Consider the following 17,828-nt stretch of genomic DNA (forward strand, 5'->3'; position numbering starts at 1 on the left):
ATGTACATTTCACATCTATTGAAAATCAATTGTCTTAAGTTTATAGTTTTATATCCCAAAAGACAAGCAAAACAACTGCCGAAACTATTGTAAATGTACGAAATAATATCTAATGAAATCCAGTATTTTACTGATTTCTTTCAGTGCAGCTTGCATCTCGGAGCCATTGCATGGGCGTGTTGCTTGGGGGCGTCTTTGCAGTTGCATTTGGCTTTCAATTTGCATGGAGCTGGCTACACCTCTGGGCGTTCCGAGATCGGCAACTCCGAGGCAGCTGGCCACCGAAAGTCTGGCGCAATCATAATTGCAACAAGTAGTCAGGCGTTTTGCATTATCTAAATCAAGGCTGCAATATGAAACGAGGTTTTTCGGGGCTACAAGGATGGGCTCGGCTGATCTTGATATGTTAATTCATTCATGCTGGCATTTAAGTGGGCAACAGCGAAAAACTACAGCAGAAAATCTAGGATTATCGAAGGAAAAAAGGGTTTCCAATATTTAAATACCACCAACATTAAAAATAGCTAATTTTATTTGTCAAAAAAAAAGAATTAGAAAATTTATATTATTTACCTTAATATATTAGATTTAACAAAGTATTTGTTGAACTTTTAATTCTACAAAGAGCAAAAACAAGTGTTTGTATTCATATTTAATTAATACTAAATATCTTTATAACAATCTTATTCTTTAGAAATCCTATTTCAAATATCTAAACATTAAATGCAACTGCACCCTAATTTATTTTTTTAAAAGTTAAGACCATTTTACCACCACAATTCTTGGCTCTAAGCAATCGTGAATGATGCAGCGGAACAATGCGATCTCGGGCAGTGGCTGCAATTGCAGCCTTTCGGTTAATAATTGCACTTGGCCGGCGGGCAAAGGCGGCTCCTGCTTTGAACACTTTTGGGGCAGTGCTTCTGCGGCAAACAATTATTAATGGCCGTGTTAACAGCGGCAGGAGGAGCGTAATCAGTGGAATCAGATACGGGGCGGGTATCCGAGGATCGGGGATAAAAGTTTGCGGCTGTCAGGCGGATTGAAGGACATGCCAATGGAGGCCCGCTTCAATCAGACGTGTGCTATTATCCGTGTGATGTGGAACCCTTTTGGGTTAGGACTAGCCAATCTGGCTGGGCAAACAAACAAATCTTGGCTGTCACGGGGCCCTCACTTGCGGCATTCAATTCCAGAGTGAATGTGAATGGACATGGCCATTGGTAATGGTAATCCGAGTGCGAATGTGGAATTCTCGCACGTTAGTTGGCCAGCGTGTTGCGGATATGAAACATATCTCCGGTTAGCAGGCAGGACATTTCCTCCACCGGATGGCCACTCCATTCAGCTGTCATAAATCCCATGTTCGAGAGTTGGTCCTGCTCGGCGGCGGCAGGATATTGCCCAAAAGGATACGCATACGCATCCAAAGGGATGCCCGCTCGACTGTGTAACAACTTGATGGGCATTTGAATGCAGCAGCCTCGTGTCATTTAGTTGCCACAAAGAACGGCTCCCTCGTCCTCGAATTATCCGCCAGAACATTTCAATTGAGTGGCCCAAAGTGAGACACCTGACACTTAAGCGCCAGGATCGAAGGAGCAGGAGGATGAGGAGGAGGAGGTCTGGATGATGAGCATCCATCGGTTTGGTCGAAGGCGTTCGTCTGACAAATGAGACAAAGTGACACAAGTCAATCAAAGGCCACGAAAATGCGCCGCATATAAATTCCATTCGATTGGCCCTGACGCGGCCCAATTTACTGCCCATTCCACTGAAAGAAAAGTGGGTTATGTCTTTGTAAACCATTACTATAGCTCCTGTATTCGAAATAAATAAATAAGGTTTGTAATTCTAAGAATAGTAGGAGGCTTGTAGGTTATATTAATAATTTAAATGATCATAATAGGATAAGATCACAATCAAAATAAGTCTTTATTTAATAATGATTCCCCTTCAATTAAGATAAAAGCATTCTAAATAATATATATAAATTGTGTGTTATAAACTAGTGGTGGTGTAATTAATAATTTCATAATAGTCCTGATTTTAAACTTTACCCCTTCGATTTCCAGTAGATTTCTGATTCCTTTTCGATTTGCAGTAGATTTGTGTACAGTCTTACAGCTACATTTTGTTCAGTGCCCTAAACCTCTTGGGTAACAATGCGAACGGCCCTGTCTGGCCCCTTGGGGCCGAAATGTATTTAAATGAATTCCGTCAGCCTCGGCCGGGTTCAGGCCAAGTGATGGACGCATTTAAGCTGTCAATACGCATCCAGCTCGGGCTCTCCAGAAGGCCAAGACGAGGAAGGCGCGTAAGCTTGAAGTCACTGAAGTGGCGGAGACAATGAATCCTGTCAAATCAAGGCAACGCAGCGGAGTCGGCCTGGCGTGGCGTGGCGAAAACGTGCGAACCGGCCACCAAATATCCAGAATTCAGATCCAATGCCCACCATCCATCCATCCAGTCGCCAGAGTCCAAAATCCAGCACCCAGAATCCAAAATCCAGCAGATACCAGATAAGAAGGACCGACCAACTTGCCTTTTTGGGGGCGGGGCATCCACTCAGGTTGCCAAATCCATTAGAGTTAAATAAATTTTGATTTTGAATTCAATTTGCGAGTTAACTAGGTGGAGATGAGCTTCGGTGTGCTTGGGACCAAAGCTGCCCAGTGGGTGGTTTAAAAAGTTATAATAAATATGAAAAACATTAGGGGTGAGGTTTTCAAAATAAATTCATGAAAGCTAAGAAATAAGCAATTCAATTGTGGTACTTACTCTAGCTGTCAAAAATGGGATAGGTACATTAAATTTAACTTACTTATATAAACATTTAAGAAATGCACTAAGGTATCTTCTTATTTATTTGTTTAACAAAGCAAGGCTAAAATAAGCCTAAATTGCATTCACAATTATTTAATTATTTTGCCCTATTTGCTGATGATTAAATTGGATAACAAATTTCCATTCTTGGATACACTTTTCTAACATTGTAGTAGAAGTTTCTTATATGCTGATTTTTTCCAAACACCCTTCGTCAGGTATTTCGTTTCCCATTATTTTGCAGCTCAGCGATTTATAAGTTCAAAGCATTCGACGTTTTACAGGGGCGTTGTCAACAGTCAAGATCGAAGGGTGCGCTGATTAGTTTCCAAAAACCAATACCTCCCTTTTACTACTAGAATAATTTGTTAACCGATTTATGGTGAAAATATCCACTCAAAAGATCTTTACAGAACTAAATAAAAGTTGACATTATGAATCAAGCTTGTTAAAAATAACAAGCAAATATATTGCAAGTGTACTTATTATTTTAATTTTAATATTTGATAGCTGATCTTTGATTCTTAACAGTTTAAAACTTAAATCGATCCTTAAAAACCCTTTTCCGCAAATCTCGACCTTAGGCTCTCAAACCATACTAGTAGTAACTTAATTCTATACCAAGATTCTACTAAGGACTATTTGCTTTAACTTTAGATGGACGTGGACGTTGATCCCCTGAAAAGTACACCCCTGGCGAATGTCTCATGAGCGGCGAGGACAGACGGCTCGCCGGCGACAAGTGATGAGTGAATGCAAAGAATTTGAATATTGTGCCGCGGCGGCAGTTGACATAAATCGTCAATGACAGCAACATCGCCTCTCCGTTTGGCCTTAAACACGCAACCGGGCTGGAAGGGAAGGGGAGGGGTGTGGGGATATCGGCGGGACTGCCGATGGGTCCTGGCCCGGGGGAATGGGAATGGCTTTCGGAGGGAATGGGAGTGGCAAGTCCATAGAACACGACAGACAACTGTAATCCGCGCCATTGTATTGAGGATGATTGCTCGCGGGTCCGTTTGCGCCTGTCAGCGGCCCTTTCAAAATCAATTCTAATCGATTTAGGACACTTTGACAGCGCTTATTGGCAGCAAGCGCGTGGCCGCGATACCAACAACACCTTGCCGAATTTCCGAGTCCGTCCACGCCGCTGATGCCAGCGAAATGTCAACAGCATTTTGGCTTAAACGGCCACAAGGTAGTACCAAAAAAAAATATACAAAATAAATATATGAACGGGGGCCAAAAGAGAGGGAGTTGCGGAGGGGGGGGAACCCAAACAAGAACCAGGCTGCGGCAGCATTATCATTATCTCAATGGAAGCTGATTGAAAACAGATAATTAAAATCTTCTAATTAGGCGGCATGTTCACGCAGACACACACAGGCGCACAGATTGCCGTGTGTGTTACCTTAACCACTGTCGGCTGTCAGTGGGAACAAGTTCATAAATCTTGCCCCCAACAAATCGTTTTGCAACATGAGAGAACATTACACGTAAGAGCCAGCAGCAGCCAACAAAAGACCAGCGGAAAAAGTCGCAACAAAAAATTGGCCAACTAAAGAGGCTGCCGTGTGTGACAAAGTTGGCCAGATTCGGTGGCCGAATTATGGCTTGAGTTTTTATTTGTAGTCTGACCCTTGGAAGAAAATATATATCGTTTGGTAGAGCTTTGGCTGAGGAAGATTATGTACGTAATAGTGTTCTTAAAATACCTATTGGAAAAATCTGATTATCCAAATAATTGGGAAATTTAAAATTTTAGGACATTAAAGTATTTAAAGGGAAGCCTGAAAGTTTAAATTTAATTTAAGTACTTTAGTATTCAACATCAAAATACAAATAGTTAAATGGCAAATAAAGAAACGAACAATTTAGATCAATAAATATATAAAATTTACAAAAATTTTCTCGATTCTCTATACTTTAAAGTAAATTTCCAAAAATGTCTGGAAAAATAATTATTTTATTGAGTCCGAAAAGTCAGTTAGCCAATTTCAAGAAATCAAACCGTCAAAACTCAAATAAAAATGTACTAAAAAAAAGGTGTGTGTCTTTGCTGAGTTGATATCCAAATTAAACGTCGGTTTCGCGTCCACGCTGGAAGATGTAAGCAAGTGGTTCGAAAACTGGTAGTATAATTGGTGTATGTAATATGTATTATAAGTAATGTAAAATTATACGTATAATCGATTTTAGATCGGGTCAGTGTGACCAATGCAGACTATTAGAGAGTCAAACCACAAATTAGATCTAATCGGTTGGTGATGCTGATTAGGAATATATACTTATATACTTAAGAATATATATACTTATAAGTTTCAAACTTCTGACCATATATTATGACCATACAATGCACTCTGCAATGAGGATAGTCATTATAAGCGAAATTTATTTTAATATATAATATATATATATTTATATATATATTAATATATTAAAGAGAAAGCGATGCACCACTTAATGTTGCCGCGAGAGCAACGTGAAAAGAGCCTAAGAGTATGCAACACTTTAAAATCCCAATTATTAAAAGTCATTTTGTGAGCGTATACTCCGCAACCTCTTCGAAGGCTGAAGAGATTTCACCCCAGTGACCTCGCTTCCCGGGTCATCCAGTAATCCAAAAAAATTTTGTAAATTTTGTAAATAATTGTAAATAATTGTATTTAGTTTAAATAGTATAATATATACTATATATGTATATATGTCCTCATACGTCCGGTTATGTTCAAATGGCATTGAACGATTCCGGCGCAAATAAATAATTTAAAAAAAAAGTGAGCGTATACACGGAAAATTGGTACTTCAAATATTCGGGTGCATTTAACAATCTCTCAAAATTACTTTATTTCAGGGACGACGCTATCAAACGTTGGCTAAGTTGATAATGATTTTCTGATATATTTCCACACCTTTCAAGTACTTTATTTCAGGGACGATGCTATCAAACGTTGGCTAAGTTGACAATGATTTTCTGGTATATTTCCACACCTCTCAAGTAGGTATCTGCATGGAGGAATTCATCGTGATCGTGCAGCAAAACTGGCGTATTATTCATTGGAGAGAAGCCCAATGCTGGAATTCCCGCATGGCGAATGTAGCGACTATCAGTGCCTCCGGGAAATACCTGGAGTTTGGTTAGCAGACCTCTGAAAAATAAACATTAAAGACTCCGACCATCGGGTATATATAATTCAATACTGACAACTCATCCGTGGCCCTCTTGAAAGCCACCCAGAAAAGATTCGACTCGTTCGTGACAGTGGGTGGAATGTGTCCTTTCCTTAAAGATGCATTGAACCCAAGCTCAATACCGCCGCCTGCCTCCTCGCACCATTTGGCCAGCTAGAAAGGATTGCCATTAATACATCTAAAGATTATTGAATTTAAAGACCCACATTGGCTTCGAACTCCTCGACATCAATATCCAAAGACAATCGAATGTCGAAGCAGACGGTGAGAAGAGGAGGCACCACATTGCTCTGCACTCCGCCATTCACAGTGGTCAAGTTAATGGTGGTCACATCGCCGATCTGCAATTCCGGATTATCTCTCAAACGTTTAACTTGCCCCGCTCGGAACTCCATCATCTTGTTGGTTAAATAACTCAACTTCTCACCCGCCGTATTTGGCATCAAGAGCAAACCATGTCCGGCTGAACCACTGATTTTAAATATTACACCTGGAAAAATATTTGAATAAGGCAAATCTGCAAAAGATATTCATTCCACTTACGTTTCACAGTACGCTCCGCATAGAAAACTGGAAACTCTGAAGTGGGCGAAGCAATTCCTTCATCCAAGGAAAACCCAATGTTTAGGGATTTAAACTCCTTTGAGGTTACAAAATAAGCCATTCCCTTAAAGCCACCCAATTCTTCATCTGTGATATTTACATTGTTTTATTATAAAAGTACTTGGGATAAAATATGTACTCACCTGGCACGAATGAAATGTGAATGGTTCTCTTGCATCGCAATCCACTTTTTTTTAAAGCCCTGATGGCTGCCAAATACTGCATTCCCACACATTTCATATCCTGTGATCCCCTGGCAAAAATACGACCCTCCTCATCGATCTCAGCTCCGAATGGTGAATGAGTCCAGTTTTCGGGGAATACGGGAACCACATCCATGTGGGAGTTCAGTAGAACGCTGGGCAATGTTTTTTCAAGACCCTCCCAGGTCAGAACCACCACAGGATTTTCCACATTCAGTGGATGGTACACCTTAATAGGTAGATCCAAATCTTTAGCCTGACGCTTCAGAAACTCAACGCAAGGCTCTAATGAAAGAAATATTAATCACATAAGTTATATACAAAAATATATATGTTGCAATTTTTTTTATCTATTTAATTTAGTAAAATTTCAAATTTAAATTATGGTGATAAACTGACTTTTTTTTAAACACATATCCTTAATAAAAAAAGAGCTTTTAAATACCCACCATAATTCGGATTGGGATGCACACTTGGAATGCGCAGATATTCACGGAAATATTGTATCTCCTTGTTGGACTCCCAATTTGCGGTGGACATTGTGTTTCTATCAAAAGCTCAGATATAACTAAGACCAAAACTAGAAATAGGTCTGGAGCTATTCTTTCTTTTACTACTTGCGTTAATCTCTAGACATTGTCTTTATCTTTAAGATAAACGCAAGCGATAGATGCCAAAGGCTTGTTAAAACCTTTTCTTTAAGAACAAGTCATATATGAGTTTATTTATATTTAAGCCGTTATCAAGTACAACATCACACTAGATAATGGGTATTTACTAAACATTTGCAACGCTGCTTATAATTTTCTTAAATATTTCGACACCTCTTAGATAGGTGTCCGCTTGAAGAAACTCATCGTGATCATGGAGAAGTACGGGGGTATTATTCATGGGAGAGAAGCCCAAAGCTGGTATGCCAACCTGACGAATGTACCTGCTGTCAGTTCCACCAGTAAAAATTTGGGGCTTAATGGAGAGTTTCCTGAAAGGTTAATAATAATATAAGATAAAGGTCGTTTAAATTAGTAGTAATACTTACAACTCATCGGTTGCTTTCTTAAAAGCCAGCCAAAAAGGATTACTATCGTCGATGGCGGTGGGCGGAACTTTAGGTTGTTTTTGCTCATAGGTTATTTCGATGCCACCACCCACGTCGTCACACCATTTGTGAAGCTTTAAGAATGCATATAGATTAATTAAGGAAAACCAAAGTCTAGAAGATTATCTACTTTTTCTTCGAACTCCTGATGATCCAAATCCAGAGCCAATCGACAATCGAAACACACCATCAGCAAAGGAGGCACCACATTACTTTGAACTCCGCCACTAACTTTGGTCAAATTAATGGTCGTCACATCGCCAATGACCAACTCTGGATTATTCTGCAATCTCTGGACCTGAACCTTACGGAACTCCATCATCTTTCCAACTATGTAGTTTAGCTTTTCGCCCGCAGTATTCGGCAGCAGAAGGGATCCATGACCAGCTGTGCCACTGATGTGGAAATATACACCTTTTTGTGGAGGAGTAAAAGATATACACAAACTTAGAACATTTATAAATATTTATAAAATTATTTAAATAATAACTTACGCCACACTGCCCGCTCTGCATAAAATAGAGGAATATCTTCGCCGGGTGAAGCCAAACCCTCATCCATTCCGAATCCCACATTTAGGGCACGGAAATCGTCGGTGGTCACAAAGGGTCGCATTCCATAGCGACCGCCCATCTCTTCATCTGATTATATAGAATTGCAACCTGAGAATTTTAACCAAATATATCACGCTATGTATATATACTAACCCGCGACAAAGGAGATGTGGATAGTTCGCTTGAATCTAGCTCCACTTCTTTTCAGCGCTCTAATTGCTGCCAGATACTGCATTCCCACGCACTTCATATCTTGTGTGCCTCTGGCGAAAATGCGACCCTCCTCATCGATATCTGCCCCAAATGGTGGGTGAGTCCAATTTTCTGGGAATACGGGAACCACATCCATGTGGGAGTTGAGCAGAATGCTGGGCAGCTCGGGTTCAAGACCTTCCCATGTCAGAATAGCCACGGGATTCAGATCATTTGCTGGATAGTACACTGCTATGGGCAGATTCAACTGCTTTGCTTGCCCCCTGAGAAATGCGAGGCATGGTTCTATAGAAGTAAATAAAAATAATTATTTAATATAAATCTAATAAATGCATTATTAAAACCATTTACCGCATTACACAAAACTGATGTACACATGAATTGTTTGTCAAATAAGTCCTATTGCATATAGTATATTAGATTATAAATTGTGGTAAGCTTGTTATGTACCGTTATTTACAAGCTTTCATCTCGGAGATACTAACCGTAATCCGGATCGGGATGTACACTCGGAATGCGTAGATACTCTCGGAAATACTGGATCTCCTCATCAGATTCCCATTTGCTAGCCGACATTTTAGTGGCTTTAGAATTAGTATATGCGATCCGCTTCGCCCAAGAGCTGGCAGACTACTGACTTGTGTTAGCCAGTGTCCGCGTCGAGTTTCAGTGGTTTAGCACTAATAGACTTATCTACGATCGTAACGCCAACGCGCGACCCGGGAGGTGGCGGACACAGATAATTTTATCAAATTGAGAACGAGAATTTTGGATGGTGGAAAACTCGTTTACGTCAATGCCCCTGGGGGTATTACTTGTTTAACTCTATGACAAGAGTGGGGGACTTACAGTCGAACTCATTGATTGAACTTCATTGTGTCAAGTGTTCATATTTAACTAGCAATCTTCCATTGTTAAGGTGACTTTGATTATAAATAAATGCTATATACTACAATAACAGTTTTTATATTTTGACATTTTTATTATTTTTAATCAACATGATACGCCAGATATCTGGTCCAAAATAATATCTTGGGGATGATTAATATCCCATACATTTGGTCAAGTCAATATACATTTCTCATCTATGGTGTGTTTACTGTTGTACACTTGACTGCTCTTCTTGTGTCTCTTTTCCTCTCTGTTATCGTTTAAATTTGATAAGTAAATGTATTTTAAGGTCGGTCATTAGCTTTCTACAATCTATGCCGATCAACTGCTTGCATACTGCTTCAGCACAACCTCAGCTCAGAGAACTGCTTCCCCAGAGTTTTAAAACTGCCTTACCGCTGCTTTTGCCCTGCTTAAGTCGAGTTTAAATTCAAATCCAAATTAAATAGGAAATTCATTTATTACATTTACAATTACTGCATACATCTTGGCGGCGTGTACAAGGAAACTTAAAGATTCACTAGAAACTTATGTGCGAAAATACCGAATTGCGATCCCGATGAGATCATTAGGCCTTGCGCTCGAAAAGGACGGGGAATGGTTTGTCCTTTGGCGCCTGCAGCCAATTGTCCTCCGAATACTTGACGTTATTCTCAGTCTCGATTACGTGGAAAGTGTAGGCGTGGCGACTCTTTTGCGATCGGTTTGGCTCACTTTTGTGCACCACGTTTCCATGGATGAGGATGCAAGTTCCTGAAAAGGTAAAGAGCGGTTCATGATATGAAGTTCAGCAATATATATTTATGTATACAAAATCTAATAAGAATTTTTGAACTTCTATAAATATGGTAATTAAATAAATATTATATTTTCAATTAGTTGTTTCTTACATTTTATATCTTGCGTATTTTTGTTTGATCAATTGGTTAATTATTGACACAAGAAATTTTTAAGAGGTAAACCAGGTTAAAAATAGAAATGAAAAAAGTTGTGATGATAAAGCGCAGCTAATTAAATATTTGTGCTTAAAAAAATATTAGGTTAATAAGCCTTTAATTTAAAGACAAAACATTTAAAGAAATTGTATACTATTCATTTGTACGGGTATATTGAGAGGCAATTAAGACCTAGTGAACTCACCCTTGGAGACTTGCATCGGCGTGAAGCTGGACTGCGGATAGATGGGAGCTGCCCGGTCGTAGACCATCAGTTCACTGGCGTCCTTGTCGGGATTGCGGAGGTACCGCCTGTGGACGCCGCTCTTGTGCGATCCCTTGATGAACTGCAGGCAGCCGTTCTGCAGGGTGCAGTCCTCGAGGGCAATCCAAAAGCCCACCGCCGAGTTGGGGTCCGTGTGCAGGAACCACGAGTCCTGATGGGGCGTGACTTCGCCGCCCACTCCGGGATTCTTGTAGATGTACATACTCTGGCAGACGGCGGGACGATTGTAGTTCAACTGCCAGCAGATCTCGCGAACCCGGTTGCTAAATGTGATCGCATTGAAGGCCGGATGTTCCACATGCAGGGCGTGGCCCACTTTATTCAAGGCGATCATGGGATCCACCAGCAGCTGGCCCTCCTCGCCCACCGCCCCCTTTTCGAAGAAGTAGCGCACCTTGTCCCCGGACTCCATGAAGTACAGCTCCTTGCCCTGGGCATCCTCCTGCTTTATGGTGCTGAAAATCTTCCGGTTGTTCTGCGGAGCATCCAGGCACAGGGCTCTTCCCGCCTGGAACAGGGAGTCCACTTCCTCGGGCGTGAGGAAATCCTCGATGACAATGTAGCCATTTTCATTCAGCTGAAAAGAATGGAAGCGGGTGAAGGTCTCCGTTAAATCACGAACGTAATCTCCGAGCACAACTAATCGCCTGCGCCGTCTCGTCTGGCGGATCCGGCAATCTCCGACCGGACTCTACGGGGGCTGGCGGTCTTATCGCACCAACTGACCGATTGACCGACTGCATAATGGGCACGCGCTTTGCAATTACGAACCCTATGGTGTTCTACTATTATCGCAACTAAATTTGACCAAAAAAAATATAAAATAAATAAAAAAGCATAAAGAAGGTTTCAAAATGGATCTTCAAGATATACAAATCTCACCCTTTATTCGAAATAATAATAACATCTTTTGTATATCTTTACCAGAGAAGTAAACCTTTCCAGACTTTCGTTCTAATCTAAGGAATGTGTCTTGTGTGGACTAAATAAGTAATTACAATATGTGTATTAGTGCTCTTTGTTCACCTTTTTAACGTTTGCTAATTAACAAATTCCCGTGCTCGTCAAAGTGTTAATTCTGCCTGACATAAACCCACGGACCGAAATCCGTGCTCATTCATTGAAATCAGTCAACCTAAAATTGAAAATTCACACATTCTCTTGTTTCTACATACATTTCAAAAGGGGTATAATGGGTTGGCAATGGCGAAGGAAATCAAAACACTGAGAAATGACATCCAAACAAATAATGATTAATGTTCAATTTGTAGTAAAATCAATATATCTTAGGCGTTTACCAAGCATTTCATTTTCTGACAGAAGGGCAATAGAATATCGGCTTGGTAAACAAAAGATAAATATATCATTTTTGTTGTGGGTGCTCTCTTTCTTTTTTTTTTCTTTTCTCTGTTCCTGGTAGGATGAGTGTGGTTAAATTAAATAAATTTAAATTGCTTGAGCGAGCATTTTGAAAATGAAAAACGAGAGTAAAAATAGTCGCCGTGACTCAAAGGCAACCGAAGAAAAATCGCCGAACGAGCACACCTGAAGTGATCGAAAAGAGGGAAAAGATCGGGTCAGCTGTCGATCCGCGAAAATAAATCATTAGAAAAAGGGGGACGGACAAGTGTTCTATTTTCCGGAGAGCTCTATGCATATGGTTCCATTACAAAAGGCGTGTGCATGGAAAATTACTTCAGAGGGTCAACAATCAGTAGTTGCATTCATCACGTATGCTGCCCGTATGTCATAATAGCCTAGCCAGCTTTTTCTGTAATCGGTTGGAATTTGATAATGACAAGTGCAGTGAAGCTTGCATGCGCTGAGTGTATAGCATTAACTTCGTAATCCACATGTTAAGTAATAGCTGGTTGAACTAGAACTTGGGTGTAGTCTACACAGAAAAAACAAAGTCGTTCTTATTTAAAAAAAAAGGATCTAGAAATTAACGACAATTACATTAATTATGTCTGATTTAGACTTAATCTAAAATTTTAAATTCCATAACTATTACTTTGACAAAAAAATTTTATTTTTAGTTTATTTTAGTTTTAGGTCAATATTATATTTAGTTTATAAATATTGCTATAAATAGAAATTAATAATATGTATATTGACTTATATTTATATTTGTATTAGTTTTAAAAACGTACTTAAAACAAAGTTTTAATTTCATATTAAAAAGATTAAGTTTCAAATTTAGCTAGGAATTTTAAAGCAATATTTATTCAAGTGCATAGATTATAATCACCAACTCGTGCGCAACACTGTTAGTTTTTAAATGAGATAAGAAAACTAAATCAATTTTATGCTGACTTGAATATTCGATTTAATCGAAATTCTGCTAATTTGCAAACTAGTTTGTCAACAAACTATTCTTAACCATAATTAAGCCCAGACTGGGTGGTATATAATTATTACGAGCCCCACACTCCATTTGAAAACTAGTTGTCATGCTGTTTTTTGTTTGACCACATTTGGTATAATGTCCACAATATTAAAACGTTTCCTTAACCGGCAAATATGGCTTTGTCTTTTCTTTATTCTGCAGGAACAAAAGAATGCTTTTCCGCGATTTAATTTTCCTAGCCAACGAAATGTTTATGATTCTGATGGTTGTAAATAACACGATGACTCTGTGGGAACAAGTCATCCCAGAACGAGGATGACTAACTAAGAGTGCTTCCAATAAATAATACGATGCGTTCCAAAATAGATTTACGAAAATGGGGAAAATCGATCGATCGATCGATTGATTGATTGTATTTGATTACCCACCTCGTCCAACAATTTGCTGTGCATTTTGTGTGTGGCTGTGTTGTTTGTTTGAAAATTAATTAACAATTTTACTTTTGTTTTCGAGTCAAAAAACGCGAACTCCTTAACTTTTGTTTGTGTTCTGTATTATTTTTGCTATTTTCTCAGCGCTCGAGAACGTTTCGCACTGTTTGGCGTGTCTTTTAAAACTGATCGGTAGAGAAATTTTCGAAAACTCTTGAAAATATCAGACTGAAATCGTGGGAGAGAGAAAGAGAGGGAGAGTGGCGGCAGCTCCCACGCGGCGCTTAACCGTTACATATTCTAAACATAGAGAGCGGGCTGTTAGATAACAGCGAGCGCCTCTGTTAACGTTCAGCGCGTGTCGTCGCTTCTGTTCTTATACCCTTACGTATGAATAGGTATAATTGTTTTAATCAGACGTTCATAACTATTTATTTGATAACCATATTAAATTGTATAACACCACCCGGTAAGCAGAAATGTCGAAGTCAATGAGTTAAGAAGTAATATGCACTCAACAAAATAAAATTTTACAGTCATCTTAAATTGTTAATAATCATAATAACTTGTGATCTTGAATTTAGGGCCATGTGTGCCATGATTACTTAACAACAAGGAAATCGAAATAGAGTCAATCAGACCGAAAAACAATTTTGGTTATAAGTGCAAGAGTATTCAAACTTCGACTTGCCATGTCTACATCGCTTTCTTAAATATTATTCATATTTCTCTTTTCAGTTGGTTTCTTTATCAGCCTTAATGTGTGCCAGTCTAGCCATTGACTTTGATAAATAAATATCACTTTAGATTGTCCACTATAGTTCTGAGCTATTGCTATGGCGCAATCTTCTAGTTAATTCTGGTGTCCATCAGGGTGCATTATTAAATAGATCTTTTCCTCTTGCCCTATTGAAACCCAAGTCTTTTTTCTAGACACACGTGTGCCGGCAGTGTTCATCAGTCGGAGGTCTGGGTCTCCCACATGACTGCGTTGTCTATATGCATGTGTTTATAAGGCATCCTCAAGTCATATTCACATTTTAACTTTGGTACATTTGGTACTCGAGTTAGTACACGAAAAAAAAAGATATTGTAATCATGAGAAATGGTTTTAAACAATTATAATATGTACTCCAAATGTAATGGATTTTAATTTTGTATTTTCTAAAATTCGAATCCTCTTATTATTATATACACTATATTAATATATTATTTTTATCACAGTAGTGAAAGGTTAAGGTTCAGATTAAGGTAGAAAACCAAAAAATCTGAACAAAACCCATCTAGAAATATATACTTTATATATATTTCCAAGTGCATTTTTGTGTGTCTACATACAAATGTGCCAGTTAATTGCCGTCTGTGCGTGGGCCGTTATTCGTTTGTTTCTTCGTCTGACTTTGGTGTTGTAACTACGATTGCCTCATCGTCATTTCACGGCGTGCAAGAAATGTATGCAAAACTATTGTTGCTCTGTGGCTAATTGCAGATGCTTCAACAGTCGTTAACAAAGCTGAGAGAGTTGGGCTTTTCATAGTTACAAGTAATTACAAAGTTGTTGTAAACTGGCATCCTAATTTGGTTCATTCGCTTCATAAAATATGCTGTTTTAATTATTTTAACAAATTTAAAAACAAACAAATATACAGCTATAGCAAAACTAATGTGTTCAAAAATTTCATAAAACCTGCAGTTAGCTAAAACTCGAACTTTATTTCAACAACGATCACTAACGATTTAAATGACTCTAAAGGCAATGAAGCTATAATAGTTTTTAAATTTTTATTTAAATTTATTTATTTTAATTTTGTTCTAAGCTTAAATAATGGAGTTTTCTTTTTCTAGCTCCCACTATAATGATATTTTCTTATTTGCAAATACTTAAACAACACAAATATGCTTCCATATTGGTTCAACTCATTTCAATCAAGCTTGCCGCGTATTTATTATTATGTTTCCTTGACAACTTAATTTCTGACTGGTCTGCCGCACTTGTCTGTAAATACTCAAATATTTGCACCTCTTCAATGCTGTGTTGAGCAGTATGAACAAACAAAGGCCGCAAGTGCCACTTTTTGACTGCACCTCGACCCAACCAACATTCGGCATTCAATCGGCCTCACACACCCACTAACTAAGCAACTAGCCAACTAACCAACTGACTAACTTGCACATAAAATGCCATAAAGAGTCGCCAAATGAAAATGGCAAGATGATAAATAAGCAGGCAGGAAATTTATGCCAGCCAGCAAAAACGAATGGCTAACGTATGTATGTATTTATTCATCTGTGGCTGTGACTTAGTACTCGTTCTTCTGATGCTGCATTCGCATTTCGCATCTATTGCGGCTCCGCGGAAGATTAATTACACGAGCTGCGGCCATAAATAAGGCAGGCAAATGCAAACAGCATTATATTCGCAATGCAAAGCATAAAAGTAAGTGCATGTTGTAAAATTCAAATTAGAAGCGGTGACCTTGACTCGCCGAAGAAGCGGCAGGTGGGTGGAAAGGGGGCGGGCAAGGTGTTCGCAGCTGAACAATCAAGTCGTAAACAATGTGCACCCAAGGGGGTCCATCACCCATCACCCATCACCCACCGACCCAAGGTCATCTCTTGGTTCTTCTTGGCTGTGTGCGCGACTAATTAAATTAATTAACATCTGAGGCACGCGAATGGCCTGGCCAAACAAACAAGCTGATAACAAATTCAACTTTGCTTTGCTCACATTGTTTTTTACTACATTTTTTACTTTTTGGCCATAGAAGGTGAATGTTATTTTCGCTTCTGCTGACGACTCTCGCGTTTGATTAGAATGTGCCTTGTCATCGGGGCCGTAAATTAAGCTAAGCTGCCTTTCCAATTTGCATACCCTGTTAGTGGTCAGCGGTGGATCTGCTTAATATTAAAAACTGGTCAGCACCATTTATATTAATATATTTATATTGCAGCGAAGCTATTATAAATGTTTTTATAATCAAATTATTTGCAACCATATTTAATTAAAATATTCGGAACTGTCTTACCAAAAAAAACAGACAATTTAAATTTATATCAATATAAACATCATAATTAAGTACAAAGAAGAGTTGTTAATCCTACTTTGTAAACATTTAATGAGTATTAGATTCATTAGAAAATATTCTACTAAATCAGAAAATGTTTGAAGAAAGAATATTAATAATATAATATTTTACTGGAAACCGAAGTCAAGACATTGAGTTAACATCTATTTATAAGTTTAAGTCTAGATCTTAGGGTAATTTCATCTTCGATTCCCCCAGACAACCTTTCTTTCCGTGATTATTTTTTCAAATAGGATGTTAGATTTAATGCCTAATGATTAGACTACCTATATTTTTATTATTTCATTTTATTTATTTGGGACAGGCCCCCCATGCCGATCTGAACGACTTGAGCTTGACCTTAGCCCGTGTTGCTCGACAGCAGTTTTGAAAGCCTGCACCTTGATACCCGACGATATTTAAAATGCATGATGCAAGTGAGAGGAAATGCTGATGGCGAGCCAGGAAAGGGAAACGATCGCAGACGCATAGATAATGCACTAGATGCGGATCCCCGAAGCGGGCAACTTTCTCCGCACCAGAAAGATGATGAACTGCCAAGGTTTTCTTGAAGCCCTGTTCCCAGAGACGATATTCCACCTCCAACTGTCGGATATAAATCACCGATAAAAGCCACCCATAGAAATTGGCATAACAAAGGCTAATTACGCGACACGCTCGGACCTCATCGTGGATGGATATGGATGGTCGGATTTGTTTGGATCTCCTGGCTTTATCGTGCTCATGCATAATTTTCGGATCAATCAACTCGCCGAAAGAGCAAGACGGCGTCGACTTAGAGCCATAAATCTAATGGGCCCCAGCCGAGTTGGCCATGCAAATGCGAAAGTGGCCAGAAGAAGACCAGCTGGGCAGCCAAAAGTGGTAGCTAAATTAATAAAGTCTTTTCGTGTTTTTTTTTTGTGTGGCTAGTGGCTTAACCGGGGTTCGCTTTATTCCCAATGTCAGTTGGGAAATTAAAAACGAATTTGATGGCAATTCAAATTACGCACATTGAGGCAGTCCCACACTTGGCAAAAGAAGGCTTTAAAAACACTTTTCTTTTTCACTTCACACAGGAAAACCTGGACAAAAGCGTTGCAAAAATAATGTATTATTGCTCAAATGTTTTCTTTTTTACAGGACAAATATAACTACACATTGTCTTTCGTAATGTTGT

At 39.0% G+C, this 17,828-nt stretch overlaps 3 protein-coding genes across 3 annotated transcripts; all 3 read right to left on the reverse strand.

Annotated features, from left to right (window-relative positions):
- Positions 1–5,648: 5,648 nt before the first annotated feature.
- On the reverse strand, positions 5,649–7,462 carry LOC108043639 (aminoacylase-1B). Its single transcript, XM_017122424.2, has 6 exons — positions 7,274–7,462; positions 6,765–7,109; positions 6,562–6,708; positions 6,225–6,508; positions 6,032–6,171; positions 5,649–5,975 (listed from the first exon to the last, which is right to left on the reverse strand). Exons 1-6 carry the CDS (start codon positions 7,362–7,364, stop codon positions 5,771–5,773), a joined length of 1,212 nt encoding a protein of 403 aa, XP_016977913.1. The 5' UTR covers positions 7,365–7,462; the 3' UTR covers positions 5,649–5,770.
- A 76-nt stretch (positions 7,463–7,538) lies between these two features.
- Positions 7,539–9,547, reverse strand: LOC108043640 (aminoacylase-1B-like). The gene is made up of 6 exons (XM_017122425.2): positions 9,176–9,547; positions 8,631–8,975; positions 8,418–8,564; positions 8,054–8,337; positions 7,864–7,997; positions 7,539–7,806 (listed from the first exon to the last, which is right to left on the reverse strand). Exons 1-6 carry the CDS (start codon positions 9,264–9,266, stop codon positions 7,602–7,604), a joined length of 1,206 nt encoding a protein of 401 aa, XP_016977914.1. The 5' UTR covers positions 9,267–9,547; the 3' UTR covers positions 7,539–7,601.
- Positions 9,548–10,022: 475 nt separating this feature from the next.
- On the reverse strand, positions 10,023–13,760 carry LOC108043641 (phytanoyl-CoA dioxygenase domain-containing protein 1). Its single transcript, XM_017122426.2, has 3 exons — positions 13,581–13,760; positions 10,722–11,379; positions 10,023–10,334 (listed from the first exon to the last, which is right to left on the reverse strand). Exons 1-3 carry the CDS (start codon positions 13,602–13,604, stop codon positions 10,150–10,152), a joined length of 867 nt encoding a protein of 288 aa, XP_016977915.1. The 5' UTR covers positions 13,605–13,760; the 3' UTR covers positions 10,023–10,149.
- Between the last annotated feature and the right edge of the window lie 4,068 nt (positions 13,761–17,828).

This window comes from Drosophila rhopaloa, unplaced genomic scaffold (genome assembly GCF_018152115.1).
Source record: "Drosophila rhopaloa isolate 14029-0021.01 unplaced genomic scaffold, ASM1815211v1 contig_178, whole genome shotgun sequence".
Lineage (NCBI taxonomy): Eukaryota > Metazoa > Arthropoda > Insecta > Diptera > Drosophilidae > Drosophila > Drosophila rhopaloa.